Source organism: Solanum verrucosum, unplaced genomic scaffold (genome assembly GCF_900185275.1).
Source record: "Solanum verrucosum unplaced genomic scaffold, falcon-dt-bn FXZP01000306.1, whole genome shotgun sequence".
Taxonomy (NCBI): Eukaryota; Viridiplantae; Streptophyta; class Magnoliopsida; order Solanales; family Solanaceae; genus Solanum; species Solanum verrucosum.
Genome location: NW_026020398.1, coordinates 1,965,705 through 1,984,661, shown reverse-complemented (window position 1 = coordinate 1,984,661; position 18,957 = coordinate 1,965,705). Strand labels below are relative to the sequence as shown.

Below are 18,957 nucleotides of genomic sequence, written 5' to 3'. Positions count from 1 at the left end.
ACTACAATTGTGTAAAGTAAATACGTATAATACATATTTGCCTTTCCATGTAATTTTTCCTAATCAAATTACTAAACTACCCTAAGAAACTATCAACTAATTTTGTTTTTGAGTTCCTAAAACAATTTTAACAAAGAGGGTGTACTTCTATATTAATAAATATAAATAAATACAATATGATTTAAATTTAATCTCCTAACAACTAGGAAAATGACAAAGTGTGTGTTGAAAGCAAATTAGCAATGAATAAACTATTGGTGCTTCCTCAAAATAAATAAAAAAACAATTAAACATTTTCCTAATTTCTTACTTTTTAGCCTATTTCGAAAATTATCAAAATAATAATTAAAATAATTTTCGAAATAATATTAGTTTTTAAATTTTATTTTATTTTATTTTTAGTTTTCTTTAGTTGAGAACCGAAGTCGGGGGTCGGAGTAGACGCAACAATTTTCTCAGCACCTTTCTCCTCCGATGATTTCTTCTTCTCAAAATTTCTGAAATAATAAACTGAAAAACTCCCATCTCTAGCAATATTCACAAGAAATAGATTAAGGAATAATTTTTAAAAACTAAAAAAAAAAGGAAAAAAAAGAAGAAAAAAATGGCGTCTTTGTTCTTTCGCCGGAGACTATCGCCGGCGATCATTTCGTATAAGAGCCTATTACATGGTAAATTTTCAATTTTATTTTATACCCTTTTCTTTATACTGTGTAATTCTCATTGTTTTCTCGGAAAATAAAATATTGAAGATTTTTTTTTGTTGTTTTTTTTTTTAAATTCTTTTAAAGTTGTTTTCTTTGTTGTATGGAATAGCGGAGAATGAAAAATCTGGAGGTGAAAATTTGGATTTTTGCTGTTTTTTTTTTTGTTTCAGCATTTTAGAGAATACTAGTATATTCATTTGTTTTGGACGTTGATTTTGAACCATATTTGAGTTGTCAAAATAGTTGGAGAAAACTGTTAATCTGTATGCAGATATTTAATGGTTATGTAAAGTTTCAATTGATTGCTAAATGTGGGAGATTTTGGATTGTCAAGTTCATTTACTATTTTGAAGGAATGTTGGATAGAAAGCTGTGGTTTTTGCACCGACTTTCATGTAGTCGAAAAATTTGATGTGGAGATACTTGTAGGATGAGAATTTTGTATATTATGTATTATTGAGATTGAGATTGAGTTGTTTATATTGTTCACTAGAGAATCAGGCCAAAATAAAGCAGAAAAGATTCATATCATTGACGGCATTTTCTTTGGTAATTAAGCACAGAGATGTTATCTTTTATATTGTACGAACAAGCGAATCAGGCCAAAATAAAGCAGAAATGATTCACATAGTCTATGCCACTGTCTTTTATAGCGTACATAAAGCAAATTGGCTCTGCTGTCTAGGAAGAGTTGGTTTCTTTATGTGCAGATCTTCTTGTTATTTATATCATATTTGCACTTTTTGATTCATGAGTTTCTCCATCAAGTCGTCTACAGAAAAATATAAGAGTTCTTCTCTGGTGATGGTTATACATATTTATCCTTTATAATTTGATGCACGAGGTGATATTATCTACTGGTAGCCCATCTAGACTTCACTCGTGAATTAGCATGTGCAATGTCGATGTCACATCTCAAGGAAAGTAAATTTCATCGTAACATGGTAGGAGGGGTATTGTCTATTAGACTATTATTGATGTTGATTGAGACCGCAAGACCTGCTTAGTCCCTAGATCTCCTTCTGTCGTTATGTTATTAACATGTTCATGCTGTCTTGTGGAGAACTAGTATGATGATTCTTGCCAAAATTCAATTTTTTATTGAGAAAACAGTGAAAATGATTTCTGCTCAGTTTATGTGGGGTGTTTCAATAGTTCTTGCTCTTTTTATACTGTAGCTATGTGTGCAGGCGTAGATTGACATTATTCCAAGTCTATGTTTCAGTGCTTTACTGATTCTACTTGCGGAGTATAATATGTCCTTTGCTGTTTGGTCATTTCTAAAACTATGAAGTTGTAGTTGCAAAACTGTAGCAGGCTTACAGCCAACTGATTATTAACGATTCAAGCACTTTCTTGTTGGACAGGTGGTGGGGAGTTTTATTTGCTCCAGGGGAATATGGCAACAGAAGCTTCTTTTGGTATTTGTAATTGCTTAAGGAAATTCAACAGTTCTACTGCTGCTAGAAAAGTTGATTTTACAGACCTTACGTAAGAATTGTATCTTTTTTCTTATTTACTTCATGAAAGAAGTTCATCTACTATTTTTGTTGGTTCCTTGATTTTATGTAGGAACCTGCATATTTATATTACTTGATCAAAGAAGAAAAAATGTGCACTATGATTTTTCCATTATAATCCATTTCAAATTTCAGTCGTCCACATACATGGTATCCACATGCTCGAAAGAAAAGCCGGAATGTCTTTTTACATGTGGGCCCAACAAACAGCGGCAAAACATATTATGCCCTAAAACAGCTCGAGTCAAGTTCTTCTGGTAAACTGTAAATGTCAATACCATGAAATTTTCCGAGTTAACTTCTCTGCTTTCAATTAATGGAATTGCCTTAAGCACATAAATTAATTAGTTAGAATCTATAATTCAGGTGTTTATTGTGGCCCTCTGAGGCTGTTAGCATGGGAGGTTGCAAAAAGGTTAAACAAGTCAAATGTTCCTTGTGATCTTATTACTGGACAAGAAAGGGAGGAAGTTGAGGGTGCAAGACATAAGTCTATTACAGTAGAGATGGCTGATGTTACATCTGACTACGACTGTGCAATTATTGATGAAATTCAGGTGTGCCTGTAACTTATAATGTATCATTTTTCGTGTTTTTTGTGTGTATTTTACACACAAGTATGAGTAAGAGAACCATCTCCCCTATATTTTCATGTCCCAAAGCCAAGTCATCTCATAGACTGATAGGTGTCCTTTCAGTTTGAGAAACAAATCTGCTTTTTTCTAGGAATTTACATTATTTTTTCTAGCTGCTTTGGTCTAGTGGAGCTATTTCCTGGCTGACCTGTATGATCAGAGTGTAGCTTTTTAGGGATTCATAGTTGCCACTTCCAATTAATCTACACTGACTTAGCACTTCTGGATCCTGGTAGACACATAAAGAATTACTTTATAGAATGTTTCTTGGTAGAGGTTGTACCTTAGAGTTGATCCTTTACTGAAGGAACTTTCTTTCTAGTAGCACCCCAACTGGGCAAATTTAGTAATCGGTTATCTCTGTATAAATCATTTTGAAGCAAAGCTAATTGACTTTCTTGACCTGTTTCAGTTGAACTCACCTTTTTTGGTGGGTGGGTGGAGAGGGGGGGGGGGTTCTTCTGGGTTTTTTCTTTTTTGGTAACAAAAGATGAACCATTGACAGGGAACCTATGGTCGTCAATTCATCATATGCTTAGATGGGATGTCTTTGGAGATGTCAACCTCTAAAACTCCTATTAGCTTTAGTTTCTCGGTTAGCCTAAGTAGCTGGTATGTTCTGCTCCAATTACTAAGGCAATAAAATTTCTGTTACCACAGTGGCTAATTGGTCCCTGGAATCACTACATGAATGCACCTTGAGTGGTTTTCATGAGGCCAGAAACTTCCAAGAAGTAGAGCTTTGTGAAGCAGGCTTACCTCCTAACCCTTTAAGATAATTGTGTCTTCTTGTTACTTCACATATAATGACAAGGTTATACAATCGACTCCCTCTGTTCACTTTTACTTGTCCATAATAGACCTTGCTCTCCCTTTAAGAAATAATAAATGAAGTGTATATTTTACCATAATACCTATATATTTATCCCACAGAGTACCTAGAGTGCAAATTCAGCACCGTAACGCATGAGGCGAGGGTGGAAGTGAAGATTGATGTGCAAGTCATATCCAAGAGAGGAACTTTCAAGTATCTTGGGTCAATAATCCAAAGAGATGGGGAAGTTGACGATGATGTCATATATTGTACTAGAGTAGGGTGGATGAAATTGAGGCTTGACTTCGGGTATTATGCGATAAGAATGTGTCGCTAAAGTTCCCAGGTAAGTTCTACAGACTAGTAGTTAGACTGGCATTATTGTATAGGAAAGACTAAAGAGTGTTGGCCAGTCAAGAACGCCACGTTTAGAAGATGAAGGTAGTGGAGATGAGTATGTTTAGATGGATGTGTAGGCATACTAGGAAAGATATGATTAGGAATGAAGTTATACAAGGCAAGGTGAGAATAGCTTCCATGGTAGACAAGATAAGGAAAGTGAGACTGAGATGATTCTGAGCATGTGAAGAGGAGGTGTATGGATGCACCATTAAGGAGGTGTGAGAGATTGGTTGTAGTAGGAGTTAGGAGAGGTAGAGGCCGGCTGAAAGAACTGGGGGGAGATGATTAGACATGCTATGACACAACAACAACTTAATGAGGACATGACCCTAGATATGAAGGTTTGGAGGTTGCGGATCAGGTTAGAAGGTTAGAAGGTAGCTGAGTGTTGTCACACTTCATGTTAGAGAGGTAGGGGTCTAGCCTCCTCCTCTCCTCTTCTCCTTATTAATAGAAACACTTGGTGGTTGCGTAGTCTCTTAATCTTCAATGTGCATTACTATATGTTGCTTCATTTGCTTTGTATATTGCGATTTTGTTGTCATATTTTTCTTGCAATCCTGCTTGAAAAAAATCTCTTTTGAGTCGACAGTCTATTGGAAATAACCTGTCTACCCCACAAAGGTAGGGGTAAGGGTCTGCATACAATCTACCTTCCCCAAACTCCACTTGTGGGATTCCACTAGTTATGCTGTTGTTGTAGTCTTAAGTCTTAGGAAATGATCCGGGGAATAAGTAATTAATCTCGAAGGGTGAAACATGAAAAAATATTTTCTTTTCTTGATATGGTAAGGTGGAATTTTTAGTATAGTGGACAAATAAAAGTGAATGGGATATTTGCTCCATGTGAGGGGGGGGGGGGTTCTTGATAGATTTTTCTATCTATTGGAGTTATTATGCTGGCTGAATTAATTTCTTCCTGACGCCTCTAGGGCTTTGAAGAGAGCCTAGTTCCAGGCCCTTTGTTAGAAAGGAACAATGGTACTAAAAGAGGTCTTGAGGGTATATATACTCCACAAATTGATGATGGTTTATGAGAACATCATGAAGTGAAATCAGGAAGAGACTCCCCTTTGTTTCTCCTCCTTCCTATATTTCCATCATGCTATGAAGCCTTTCTAGTTTCTTCAGAAAGTTCAAATTTGGCTGCACCGGAAAACAATAAAATTGACTTAATATTGGTCTTCAGTCTCGAAATTTTAAGAGAGAGAGAGAGGGATTTTGGTTTCAGACTTTTCTTTAAGCCTCGTCACTTATTCTAATCTAAATGTGTTCTTTTTGCTAATGCCTATTAAAGGATTATCAGTTATCCAGTTTTGTTTGTTACTGTTTCTTGTATCCTAGGATAATTGACTGTGTACAACATCAACTTTGTTCAGATGATAGGGTGTAGGACAAGGGGTTCTTCATTTACACGTGCGTTATTGGGACTAGCTGCTAATGAGTTGCATCTGTGTGGAGATGCAGCAGCTGTACCTCTTGTTCAGGAAATCCTCAAAGTGACAGGAGACACCATCAAGGTACTGACCTTTTCTTCGCTGGTGTTTAAACAAAATATGGTGTGCGTTTGAAAACTTTCAAAAACACGACTTTGCAAACATGTTAATTTCTTTTAAGTTCTAAACTCGGGTTTTCAAATCTTTCTGTTGTAGTGAAGTTATTACGGTTGTGAACTCTTTGAATGTTGTATTTAATTTTATGATTTGACATCTCCTTTATTTGCCTGTATTTAGTTGTCTATACATGACCCTCCCTCTAGAAGATTGCTTGCCAAAAGTTAGTACCTCCATAATAGTTGGGCAGAATAAATCTGAAAATTTTACAAACTGCGCAATCTGACCATTTCAATATTTTGTCTAGAAATATCTGACATGCTTGTAGCTCTTTTTAGAATTAATTGAAGATACTTCTTCAAAATCTGTTCAGTGATAAGGAAAGCTGGGGCTAAGTTCCTGCATAGTCAATTTCTTGAGTCCTGATACTCATCTATAGGCCACTAGGGTGAATGGATATCTTGGACAACACAAGGTATTTTGTATCTCCTTGATGCCAGAAATGGAACCAATTACTTCATTAAAAAAAGAATTATCTTGACAACATACTTCCCATAATTTTTTTTTATTTTCAACATAGTCGAGGCTGAAGGCAAATTTCCTCTTTTATTTGATAAGTCTTATATTATACTCATTGAACTTGATGTGTATGTCTAATGCCTTAAGTTTAATGGGCTTGTTTGCATGAGGCGTAACTTAGTTCAGTGCCGAAGGATAGAGAAAGTTTCATCAGGTCATCCTGCATGTGTGGGATACTTGAAGTTTAGTTAAAAACATCAAATCTAACTTGAAGTAGTTATACAGTAATTATGCCTAGGATTTATAGATCGCTGATAACCTATCTTGTACTTTTATCTATGAACGTTCAGAGGTGAGCAAGGAAGGGGGCGAGGGAATTGCTGATTTACTACCTCCTGCTTTTACCTTTTAACATAGCCCCTTACCCTCTCTCTTTTACTTCCTGTCTTGTACTTCCTCTGCTTTTTACCCGACCAAACGTAATTGCGAGATGTACTACTTAGGGTAGAGTATAACTAGATTGGATGGGTCAGGGTCTTTTAGTGCGACATGCCGTTAACCTTCTCTTGCTTCCTTCAATTGGCTTTAGACAGCAAAAGGTCCTGTAAGTCATGATTTGAAATCTTACAGCTGAGATCAAATCCTACTGATAAAATCTTTTGGTTGTTTTGTGACCATTGCCATTTTATACAAGAAACAATATTGGATTATGTTTCTACTGTCATCCTCGTGATTGGAGAGTGCATATCTTCTATTTTTAGGGGATGGACTTTTTTAATATCAGTTTGATACTCCCACCTATTTTTTCATTGCTTCCTAGTTTATTTGTGCTAGTAACTTTATGTTAATTTTTTTTAATGCCTGCTACAAATAATGTGATTTTCCGTGCTTCACTTTGCTGCCAGGTTCAGTATTATGAGAGGCTCTCACCTCTTGTCCCATTAAAGGTTCCTTTGGGATCATTCTCCAAAATACGGACTGGTGATTGTGTTGTCACCTTCTCGCGTACGGAAATATACAAGATGAAGGTTAGGAACAACCTTACACATTATGTCATGGCCACCCCTGTCACAGTAGAATAGAAAAGAAGAATTTAAAGAAATAGTGTCATATTATAGGAAAAATCCTGTAGGGGTTTAACTTGTTATATAGCATGCTTATACTGATAGAAGTAGCTGAAATCAGGTGAGATATTAAATTAGTAAAGCGATTGATGAGTCATACGCTGATGCTGCTTTATTGTAACTTGTTAGATAGCAGGTTTAAACTGATGGGAGAAGTTAGAGCAAGTGAATTTTAATTACTGGAGTAATTGGCTTGGCAAGTCATAATCACAGCACAACTGGGTAGGGGATGCAGTAAATTGGCATGTAAAATGTATCCTGATAGCAAATTGAAATCATTTGGTACTCAATTGATGAAGTTTTGATATGAGTTAAATCTAGTTCTGCTTTGCATAATCCCAAGATTTTGTAATAGCCATTGAACTTCCTGTCCTGATATGCTCAAAGGCTAACTGAAATTTTTGATTTTAAAGTTCTGCTTATCCGGATTCATACTATTGTTCTTAATGTTGACAGAAGCAAATTGAAGCTGGAGGAATGCATCGTTGTTCTGTTGTTTATGGTTCATTGCCGCCAGAGACTCGAACTAGACAGGTTTACTTCTGATCCTTCCTTTTGTCTATCGTAGAGTTAAGATTGGCCCTTGTCCAGTCACCTGTTGATGCTGCCTGTGTTTGTTTCTTGGTTAATTGTAATCCATTTTTTATCAGGCTGAGGATAACTCATTTTATAAGTTTCTTGGTTAGTTGTAACCCATTTTTTTTCAGGCTGAGGATAACTCATTTTATAAACATTATCATCCTAGTAGAGTCTCTTTTTAATCATCAACTATTTATGATGGCCGTATGGCCTTCCTGTCATCTGCCCAGACTTATTCTTCTTGAATATGAGCTATCATCCTCTTTTTTATGTTTTATTTTTGTCTTGCAGTGTGCTATGATCAGTCCTAGTTTATATTACAGCTTTTATGGCAATTCCATGTGATGACTCGCCTAAATTACAATCCACTTTTAATGTCTATTATCATACTGGCAAATTAGCTAGCAAGTACTTTCTTTAAGATTGCAGGCAACAATGTTCAATGATGCAAGCAGCAACTCTGATGTTCTTGTCGCGAGTGATGCTATTGGGATGGGTCTCAACCTTAACATTTCTAGAATTATATTTTCAACATTACAGAAATTTGATGGTGTTGAAGTACGGGACCTAACTGTACCAGAGATAAAGCAGATAGCAGGTATGTTATTTTACTGGAGAGCAACTTGGTACAGAGGGTCAGATCTGATTGAGTACTTATCTTTTCAGGAATTCAGCATCATAGCTTTCCTTTTAATATTGTAGGTGGTTGAAAATGGTTTAGTAGTATTCGATATGCTCTTTCTTCATAAAAAACGAAAGCAGCGATTCTGTTATACGTGAACTGTAAAGAGCTTAATATTGTGATTAGACACAATTAACCTCCTTCCTTTAATACTCCCTCTGTCCCAGTTTATATGACTTATTTTCCTTTTTAGTCAGTCCCAAAAAGAATGACAAATTTCTATATTAAGTAACAATTTAATTTTAATTATCTATTTTACCCTTAATGAAATGATTTATAGCCACACAAATATCTATCACTTATTTTAGACCACAAGTTTCAAAGGTCTTTCTTTCTTTCTTAAACTCCGTGCCGAGTCAAACTAACTCATATAAAATGGGACGGAGGGAGTATAATTATGGGAGATACATTTTTAAATCAACACTTAATGTTGTAATAAGACGCATCTTAACCTCCTTCCTTGTAATGTGTATACTACAGGAGATAATTTATATGAATGGCCATTTACTGAATAAAGTAAAGAACAATTACATAAATGAAAAACAAAGAGCATGGGTGTTGGGCGGGGAGGCTCATTTTCCATCTGAAGATTTTGAATCATTGTAATGTAGTAAAATGCTTTATATTGAATCATGATAGAGACCCCTGGACAAAGTATTCAGAGATTTTATTTCATCTGTGTATCTTTTCCTGTACAGTTATTTTGTTATATGAAGACCTCTTCTTTCTCCTCTTTACTCTCCTCCTTACCTAAGATTATGTATAGGTTTATGACATCTGGTAGAGTGTTCTATGGAAGTCTATTACAAGAACTCCATTTCCAGAATTGTTTTACATATTCTTTGGTCAAAATTACAACAACATACCCAGTTTAATCCTACAAGTGAGGGTGTGGGGAGGGTTAGTGTGTACGCATACCTTACTCCTACCTTGGGAGGTAGAGAGGCTGTTTCCGGTAGACCCTCGGCCAAGAAAATTACAGGAGTGAAGAAACCAAGGCAAAATACTAAAAATGGCATGACAAAGCATTCTGAAAAAGGAACAGTAACTACTCACTTAAGTATTGAGTAGAAATCTTTCCTCAAAAGCTACTCACTTGAAAAGTTTAAGAATGAAGAAGGGGTAGAATTACTGAATGAGTGTAAGCTGTGGCTGATACCTGAGGCTTCAGCGAAGTATTCTCATGGGATCCGAAGCCATCAGCCACCCTTATTTTCTTGTACTGGGTTAGCAATAGCTAACCTCCCCTCTCTATACACTTCAGTTTTGGAACAGATCAATATTGTGTCATGAGAAAATATATTATCCAAATGGAAATTTTCTTAATTTTGTTTTTTCAGATTCACTCCATTCCAACGTCCGATTACTTATGGAAATATCTGTTCGGAAAGAGTTCCCAAAAAATTGTTCCTTGGTTTCTTGGATTCTGAACTTTTTGAATAGCCGTTTTAGCAGCTTTACTACCATTTTTTGAACCGAGTGAGCTTCAAATCTAAATTTGGACACTTCGACATATTTTCAGGAGCTATGTGAACGTCATCCAGAACTTATGCATAAAAAGTATTAATATTCCGTGAAATGATTATTTTGGTGATTAAACTGTCTTGTAGGACGAGCAGGAAGGTACAAATCCAATTTTCCTGTTGGTGAAGTAACTTGCTTAAATGCAGATGATCTGCCATTACTTCATTCCTCATTGGATTATCCATCTCCTGTACTTGAGGTGATTGACTTACGGCTGAATTAGTGCCATCCTAAATTCTGGAATAACATCGTTGCATTTGTTGTCGTTTTATTGTAGAGGCAGTCTCCCTACAAGCAATTCCTTAGAGTGCTTTCAATTTTAGTGGGATGTTCTAATCAAGAGCAATAACTTTACAATGCAGCGAGCTGGCGTCTTTCCAAACTTTGACCTTTTATACATGTATTCTCGTCTACATCCAAAGCATGGAATACATGAGATACTGGTGAGTTACTGGCTCAGATTCTCATAGTCTAGTTTTACAATAATCATCTACTTATAACTTGCAAAGGACCTCTATCATGTGTGTTTCTGGCTTCATTATATGTCGCTATTAGAAATTTGGGAAGGAAAAAATAAAATGTTAATAAATGTAATACAATGGATTTTGCTACTGAAACTGTTACACAGTGGTTTGTTCTTTTTTTGCTTTCTGCGAGATTGCACGAAGAGTGCTCATAACTTCTCTACTTTTATCCTTATAGGAGCATTTTATGGACAATGCCAAGTTATCAGAACATTATTTCATTGCTAATTGTGATGAATTGTTGGTATGGTATTCTTGTTTAATTTGTTTTCTTTCCTCCTTGTAGCGAACTGTCTAATTTCTACATTATATTCTGTCCTTGCAGTTCTTCATTTTTATTTTTCCATGTTGGATTATTAATCTTTTTTTTTTTTGGTTGATTGTACTGTACCTGCGGGAATAGAAAGTTGCTGCTATTATTGATACACTACCCCTCAGTTTGCACGATAAATATCTTTTCTGTATAAGGTAACATCTTTTGCTCTTACAGAGAAAATAAGTGAAACCTGTGACATTTATTGTACTTTTCTGTAGCTTGGCAATAGTAACAAGGAATATTCTAGGCACGTGTGCAAATCCATAATTTAGGGGGGGGAAAGGGGGATTCTGGCATTGACTCATTTCTGTTTGTCATATGCAGTCCGGTTGAAATGGATGATGACATTTCATCTCAAGGCCTTACTCAAGTAAGATGATTTTTACCTTAAGCATTTCAAGGATGGCTGTTTTGAATGAGTACTTTAATGATCACTGCTTTGATGCATCAGTTTGCAACAAATTATTCTAACAATGGCCTGGTACGACTGCGAGAAATATTTACTCCCGGGACACTTAAGGTGCCAACATCTCATACTGCACTTAAGGAGCTTGAATCAATTCACAAGGTTAGCATGTCGTATTTTGTTATATCACACTTTGTCCACACCTGTTAAGCAGTTCACCAGGGGAAGCCGGGAAGGTGAAGAACCTATAGTCAAAGGAGCAGTCCTTTTAATAAAAACCATAGCTGGATCTCTTAATTTCCAAACCCTAAGAGTGATTGTTTACAAGTGTTCAGAATGATTTCTGAATTCATATCCTCTGTAACATATGATGTTTTATGTTTATGAAAGCATTTTGGTGGCTTACCTTAGTGATCACAATAATTGCACTTATGGTGATCCTTGTGAAACCTGAATTTGCTTCAAAAGACAAACTGCTTACACTTGATGAAATGGGCCTCGATAAAGTCTAATGGATATGGAGGATTCACGTAGCCGACCCTAAGTAGCCTTAGGGACTAGGGATTGAGGTTAAGACCCTAAGTAGCCTAGGGACTAGGGGTTGAGGTTAAGTTGATGGATTGACTCATATTTATTGTGCTCAACTGTAAAAGAGTCTCGTTTTGTGCAAGAGTAGAGTCGGAATTCTTGGAACTTCATCTCAGCATCTTCTTCCATTTTATGAAAGTTTTCTAGTTTTTGTGCATAGTTATTGTAGGCCATGAATTTCCACGAGCATGAGAGGTCCTCATTCTTAAAATTTGGGGTGGGTGGGGGGTTGGGGGGATATTCACTCTATGATTATTAATTATTCTCAGAGTATGTTGTTAACTCTATTGGGGTATGTCGAAATTTCATTTTCTTCCGTAACTCCTTGAGAACTTCATGTAGACAAGCTTCTTATATCTTCTGTTAGATGGAATTTGACCAGATTTTTTGTTCACATGTACCATTTCTTGCTCTAATCTATCCAATGAGTAAAAAAGTTGTAAAAATTGGAAGTTGAAACAGAAGTTGGGAGTATGACAGTCTGCCTGTTAATTTAAAAATCACTTGCCTCCTGTTACTGCTCTAACATTGATATTATCTTGGTGCAAACTTGTTTTTCCGATGTGTACATTTAGACTGCTGTAACTAATATTACTTGGTGGCGACAATGCATATCAAGATGGTTGCTAAATGTGTTCATTCTTATCTGCTGATGTTTTCTGTTTGGGTGTTCCCTGGATAACATTTCAAATAGAATATACCTTTGTTAGCTATTTAAAAAAATAAATGAAATTCACTGTTTGTCATAACTGGAAGGTTTTGGATCTGTATGTTTGGTTGAGTTATCGCTTGGAGGAGAGCTTTCCAGATCGCGAGCTGGCTTCCTCACAGAAGGCTATTTGCAGCATGTGCGTATAGTTAGTAGGCTTTTTCTGTTTTAATAAGTCCTTACTCTGATATCTAATGCTCTTTAATCGTTCATTTTCAGGTTAATAGAGGAGTTCCTAGAAGGACAAGGATGGCAAAGGCCAAGGACAAAAAGATTAACTCAAAAAAGTAGATTGATTTCACTGATCTCCCAAGAAACAAGACAGAAGTTTTAACTCTTCGTGTTACTATTCAAATATGTTTGTAACAAGGTGGCTCGAGATGAAAGCCAAGAAATTAGACAGAAGTTTAACTCTTCGTGTTACCATTCAAATGTCTGTAACAAGATGGAAGCTTCTGAATCACGAAATACACACCCCATGTTCAACACTGATTCTGGTCAAGCTGGTTTCCAGGGAATGCATTTGTAGTTTTCTTTCTTAGGTTGAGGAAATTGAATGTGTTGTTCTCTGTACATTATGCTCAAATATATGTTCTCCAACAGATTACACACAGTATTCTTTTGTATTTATTTTCCTTTAAATACAATAAGATACATCTTTCATTTTGTGACGATTTTTGTCCAATCTTCTTTTAAGCAAAGAACCTTTGGGTTAGAACTTCAGTAACATGAGCAGAAAAATAAAGAGAACAAAAATCAACATGTTGTCAACCAAATCTTGCTAGCTCCATAGATGTCACTAAAAGAACGAAAAGAATTGTACAACATTTTTCCCTTACAAACAAGAAAAGATCTATTCTTTAATATCTTTAGGTTTCTCGGATGAAATGTCTGATGCTTGCTGCTTAGCTTGTGACATCAGTTCTTCTACATATTTCTTTTCTTCCTTTAAACCCCTTTTCTCGAGTTCTTTGACGAGATTATCATACATGGTGTCTGTAGGGAGGAACCCTCGTAGCACTGCTAGCTCAAAAACAGCACAAGCACGCTCAGGATTCCTGTTCCTACAAAGACCGCGGACCAGAAGAGCATATGTTCCAAGATCCATGCTCACGTCATTTTTGAACATGTGGTTCAATAAGAAGGATAGAACCTTCAGTCTTCTCATTCTGCAGCACATTTTAAATAATGGTGCGTAAGTACAAATATCAGGCTTGCATTGACTCTCCTCCATTTTCTGGAGAAATTTTAAAGCATCCTCTTCTTTAGAGTTGTGTGCAGCAATTGTAATCATTGTGTTATATGTGAACGTATCAGGTGAGACTCCTCGATTTGGCATATCTTCAAATATATCGTAACAATCCTTCAGTCTCCCACTTGTTCCTAATATATGGATCAAGCTGCTATAAAACGAATTATCAGGAACACAACCATTTTGTTTCATCTTCTCATATACATCCAAGGCTTTGTTCAATTCCTTTGCCTGCCCTAAAGCTTTCATAGTTATAGTATATGTCACCACACTTGGTGAGTGCCCCTTCATTTGCATCTCTTTGAAAATAGCATCAACGTTAGGGAACTTTTTTTCACGACAATAGGCTTCAATGAAGCAAGTATAAGTAACCACATCAGGGCTTAAACCATGTTCTTCCATATCTTTAACTGTTTCATTTGCTTTATCAATTTTTCTAGCTCCTCTGCACCAACCATGCACTAAGATATTATATGTTTGAACTGATGGAGCTATATGATTCTTCAAATCAAGGTAGACCTTATGAGCATGCTCGACACTTCCTCCCTTCACCAATGCATCGATTAACAGATTCATCGCACTTGTATCCTTCTGTAATCCGAATTCTTCCATTCTTTCAAATGCCCCTATGGCATCCTCACATTTACCAGACTTGGCATACCTTCTCATGATTTTACTCATAGTATTCAATGAAACATATCCTTGTAAGTGACTCATTTCATCCAACAATTCCATCATAAGACCAAACTTCTTCGATTTTCCTAAGTTGTCAACCATTAGATTATACAAGTCAGAGGAAAGTGTGACATCCTTTTGCACTTTTGCCCATTTAAAAAACCCGTAAGAAGGTATCCACTCGAAACTGAACCTTTTCAAAATTTGCTCAACCAAACACTCTGAAACAACAAATCTGCTTTTATTCAATTCATCCACAACAGCATCGGGTGATTTGAAATTAAACCTCAGTACTTTGCTGATCTTATCAACATCGTTTTCCGTCAAATCACTTGCCAAACTTCTCACATCAATTTCTCTTGCACGAAGCTTTTCATTTTTAACCCATTCTGAGAATGAGGGAAGTAAGAAATCATCATCTTCCAGTTTAACTGCTGCTTCCTCCTCCTTAACAATTTTAACCCAATCTGGAAGTTCTGGTGACTCGGTCACCTTTGGCTGCTGATTAATGTTAATTGTCTCAGTCATAGTACAAAATCTATTGCACAACAAATCATCAGAAACATAGTGAACAGAACTCCTCCAGACATAGAGACGCCTTTGAGCTCCCAAACACCAGAAATGCGGGAAACGCTTCAAGCTGGATATCATTTCAACTAACCTGGAATGACAAAGTCAGAAAGAACCAGCACTGAAGCATCTTTAAGATAGACAATGACAGGCTGTTTGGTTTCTGGCATAGAAAAGATAACAATGCATAAAACTCTACCTATTTAATACAATGCTTGATATCACTAATATAGCAATTGGTTACCATTTTTGTCCTACATAAACAATACATTGTATAACTTTAATGAAAATCATCTTATTTTTGTCAGATCGAATGTGAAATAACAATACATGAATTAGCAATACAAAAGAACTCTGAAATGCTAAAAATACCCTTAAACAAAGACATCTCGTTTTCGTTAATAAAAATACGGATCTTAGTATCTTACAACAACCAATAGACCTCAATCCCCAAAAAGATGGGGTTACTATATGAGTCCTCATTGAGTGTGTTGCTCCATTAAATCTCATCATAGATGCATATTATACAAAAAACCAAAATAATACTTAAGTATTAAAAGTTTTTGTATTTGTATTAGCATATAATCTCATATAGGATTAAATGAACAACTAAAGTAAACGGCTGACTAGAATTTCGTCCCAAGACTCCCAACTACTAATAGGTATCACTTTTATAAATTGTTTTCTTCCACACTCCACAGTGCCCTATTGTAAGTCTTTCAATACAACTTCTTTTCATATGATTGTGATTCTACGGCGTCCCCTCTTCTTTTGTGAAATGGTAAGTATCAACCTCGTCTCCTTTTAACACTCATTATTGTTCTTTTCCTTATAGGCTAGTGCATCTAGAGCCTATGCAATACATGACCAAGCCTTACATTATCCCATTCTATCCTCATTGTATGTTGCTGTGTTCATTTCTAATCTTGTATAACCCTATATCCATCTTATCTTAGCTTAGCTTAGTCACCTAGCAACAACTCATCTTTGTGAATATGTCTATACTTTAACAGCCCAACACTCACTTCCAAGGGCGGCTCAACCCTAAAATCATCAAAATTACAAATCCTCCAAAGAACCCCAAATTCAGTTCGCTCAAATACAAATATATATATATATATACACGCACAAAAAACAAATAAATTCGAGTAAGCGGCAAAGATTAAACGAAGAACCATAAGCACTGAACAGACAAAAGATGAAGAAGATCCATACCTAAAAAGAGAAGCACCGTATTAGCACTTGAAGAAACAATGAGCAGAATATAAAAAAATCATGTATTTATTGTTAGTACTCTCACTCTCTTCTATTTATATGCTGTTCTTATTAAAAACAAATAACAAAATCAATATATAAATAATCCTTTTCTTCCTATTTTATCTCTTCCTCGAGAGTTATAAACGTTGAAAGTGGTAATTTGACCAATATAGTAAAACTAAATGATTAATTCATGTTCATTGGTTAATTTGAGTAACCAAAATAAATTAATTTATGTTTCTTTATTAAAAACTTGACTTCAAAAGAATATTAAAAAAATGTATAATGGTAAACTTACTTAATTTCCCACCAATACTTAAGGGCTAAAAATGGCGGATTGGAAATGAAGCTAGCACTGATTTCTGGTTCCACCCCTGGCTCTCTACATTTAGAGAAAACAACAAAGTGAATATGAGAAAGATGCGCTCAAGCGCCCAACCTATACAAGGGGCTTGGGCTCGAAAGTTTTTTCTCAAGGAATGTGAAATTTGAAAGGGAAAAAGGACAAATATACCCCCGAACTATCGTAAATGGTATGCAGATACTCTCCGTCATACTTTTGGGACATTGGTGCCCCTGCCGTCCAAAAACTAGAGCATAGGTGCCCTTCACTCTAACATAAGACTAAATAGGGACACGTGGTGCAATCTTATCCATCGATTCAATATTTAATAATTGTCGGTCGGTGGATAAGATTATGACACGTGTATGTCCGTTAGTATAAAGGGTAAATATGCTCTAATTTTTGGACGACAGGGGCACCAATGTCCCAAAAGTATGACAGGGGGTATCTGCATACTATTTACGATAGTTCGGAGATATATTTATTCTTTTTCTCATTTGAAAATAATGACATATATATAGAAAAAGAGGGAGTATTAACTAAAGTTTTCTTAATGGTTTGTTGGTAATCTCTTGCTAATCATGATACACATATTTTTTTTATATTTTATTAGTGATGTAATTATAATTAAAATCGTAGATAATTAAATTTACAGTTATTTACTATTTCTTAATTTGTCTAATTACATCAATTTGAATCAATCATGTTTTAATTTGATTCAATTTTATTCACCCCTAAATATATGTTATTATGATTGAATTTAAATGTTTCTTGAAAAATGAAGTTATAACTCTCTATTATAAGAATATATACAAATTGAAGTCGAATAAATTAGGATTACCAATTTTATCATATTATAATCTACAAACTTATTGAAACTTGACTTAAATAGACCAAATTAATTAATTTGATAATAAGGATATATAATATTTTCAAATATCAAAATTATACCAGCTTAATTTTTGTAATACCGTACCATGTCCATCTCTAAGTAATCACACTCCCATTTTTAGTGTAAACAGTCATATTTTAAAATAATTTTAGGTTCTCCCCAAATTTTCTTCTTTACCTCTTTCCTCTCCAAGCTACTCAAATTTTGAAAATTGACTATTGAAATTGATTTTAATTATATAGGATAATGAAATTATTTAAATATTATTATTATTTCTCTCAAAAATAAAAAAATATTTAAATTCATTTTCTCATTGGTATATCATGTGATTAAAGCTCATTTCTAAAAATTATAAACTTATTTAATTCATATACATCAAAATTCAAATAAATTTAACCGAATCCATATCTTGTACCTAAAATGACATGTTAAAAAGACTCAAAGATATAATAAAATTGATAAAAAGAGTATCTCAACATTCACATCAAGGTAATCTGTCTGCTACTTGATTAGCTTCTCTAAAGCATTGTTGAATGTTGATTTGATGTTGATTGAGCATATCTTTGATCCTGCTTACTTCATTAAGCATCCTCCATGGAGTTTGATTAGTCCCTTTGATACAATCAACTAACATTTTGGAGGTCACTCTCAGCTATCAATCTTGTATGTCCTCTTTTTGTGCACCATCTTGTATGTCAACTAACATTTTGCAACAGCTTCTGCTCAGTTGTTGGTGCCTTGGCGTAGGACAAGTGAATAAGCCATTAACAGATGTCCCACGGAATCTCTAACAATGCCTCCACCTCTACATTTGCCAAATCTGCAGCTACCATCGGAGTTAAGCTTAAGAAAATGGTTAAAAGTTTTGTACTGAATAACACTAGTTAACAGAGTAGTGATAACATTCCAGGAGGAGTTCAGTTTCAACCGACTGATCTGGTTAGTAATCAGTTGAGACAATGTGTTAGCAATTAGAGATAGTGATCTCTCAACATTCGGTTTTTCAATACTGTATTTTGTCCCACATCTTGATCTCCAAATTTCCCAAGTAGCAATGATAGGGAGGCTGTCAAGTAATGAAACTAGTGACAGGATTAGCAGTTTTGTGTTTCCACCAATTTATCATAATCTGTCTGTAAGTATTACTTACTAGAATAAGCAATCCCAAAAACATTGGTTTGGTGGATCTGACAGATGGTAAGTAAAGTCTATGAGCGGACATTTTGCATAATTATCCTTATAATTTTCCGGGTGTTAAGAACGGACCAGATGAAAAGAAATCACCTTTGGTACATTTAAGGCCAACATCAAACTGAACAAATTCACCAATGAATCACCTGACTTTGCCTCTTAAAAGCATTGGTGA

At 35.3% G+C, this 18,957-nt stretch overlaps 3 protein-coding genes across 3 annotated transcripts in view; 1 reads left to right on the top strand and 2 right to left on the bottom strand.

Annotated features, from left to right (window-relative positions):
* The window catches only part of LOC125839527 (serine/threonine-protein kinase STY13), a 192,157-nt gene that overhangs the window by 113,244 nt on the left and 59,956 nt on the right, over positions 1 to 18,957 (bottom strand). The gene's annotated exons all lie outside the window — the stretch shown is intronic.
* Positions 421 to 13,274, top strand: LOC125839523 (ATP-dependent RNA helicase SUV3, mitochondrial). Its single transcript, XM_049518509.1, has 16 exons — positions 421 to 671; positions 2,075 to 2,198; positions 2,363 to 2,484; positions 2,594 to 2,784; positions 5,458 to 5,598; positions 7,056 to 7,178; positions 7,731 to 7,808; positions 8,283 to 8,451; positions 10,146 to 10,258; positions 10,422 to 10,502; positions 10,762 to 10,827; positions 10,987 to 11,051; positions 11,224 to 11,269; positions 11,351 to 11,467; positions 12,650 to 12,741; positions 12,822 to 13,274. The coding sequence occupies exons 1-16, from the start codon at positions 605 to 607 to the stop codon at positions 12,934 to 12,936; spliced, it is 1,710 nt and encodes a 569-aa protein (XP_049374466.1). The 5' UTR covers positions 421 to 604; the 3' UTR covers positions 12,937 to 13,274.
* On the bottom strand, positions 13,438 to 16,343 carry LOC125839522 (pentatricopeptide repeat-containing protein At3g22670, mitochondrial). The gene is made up of 2 exons (XM_049518508.1): positions 16,315 to 16,343; positions 13,438 to 15,190 (listed from the first exon to the last, which is right to left on the bottom strand). Exon 2 carries the CDS (start codon positions 15,178 to 15,180, stop codon positions 13,456 to 13,458), a length of 1,725 nt encoding a protein of 574 aa, XP_049374465.1. The 5' UTR covers positions 15,181 to 15,190; positions 16,315 to 16,343; the 3' UTR covers positions 13,438 to 13,455.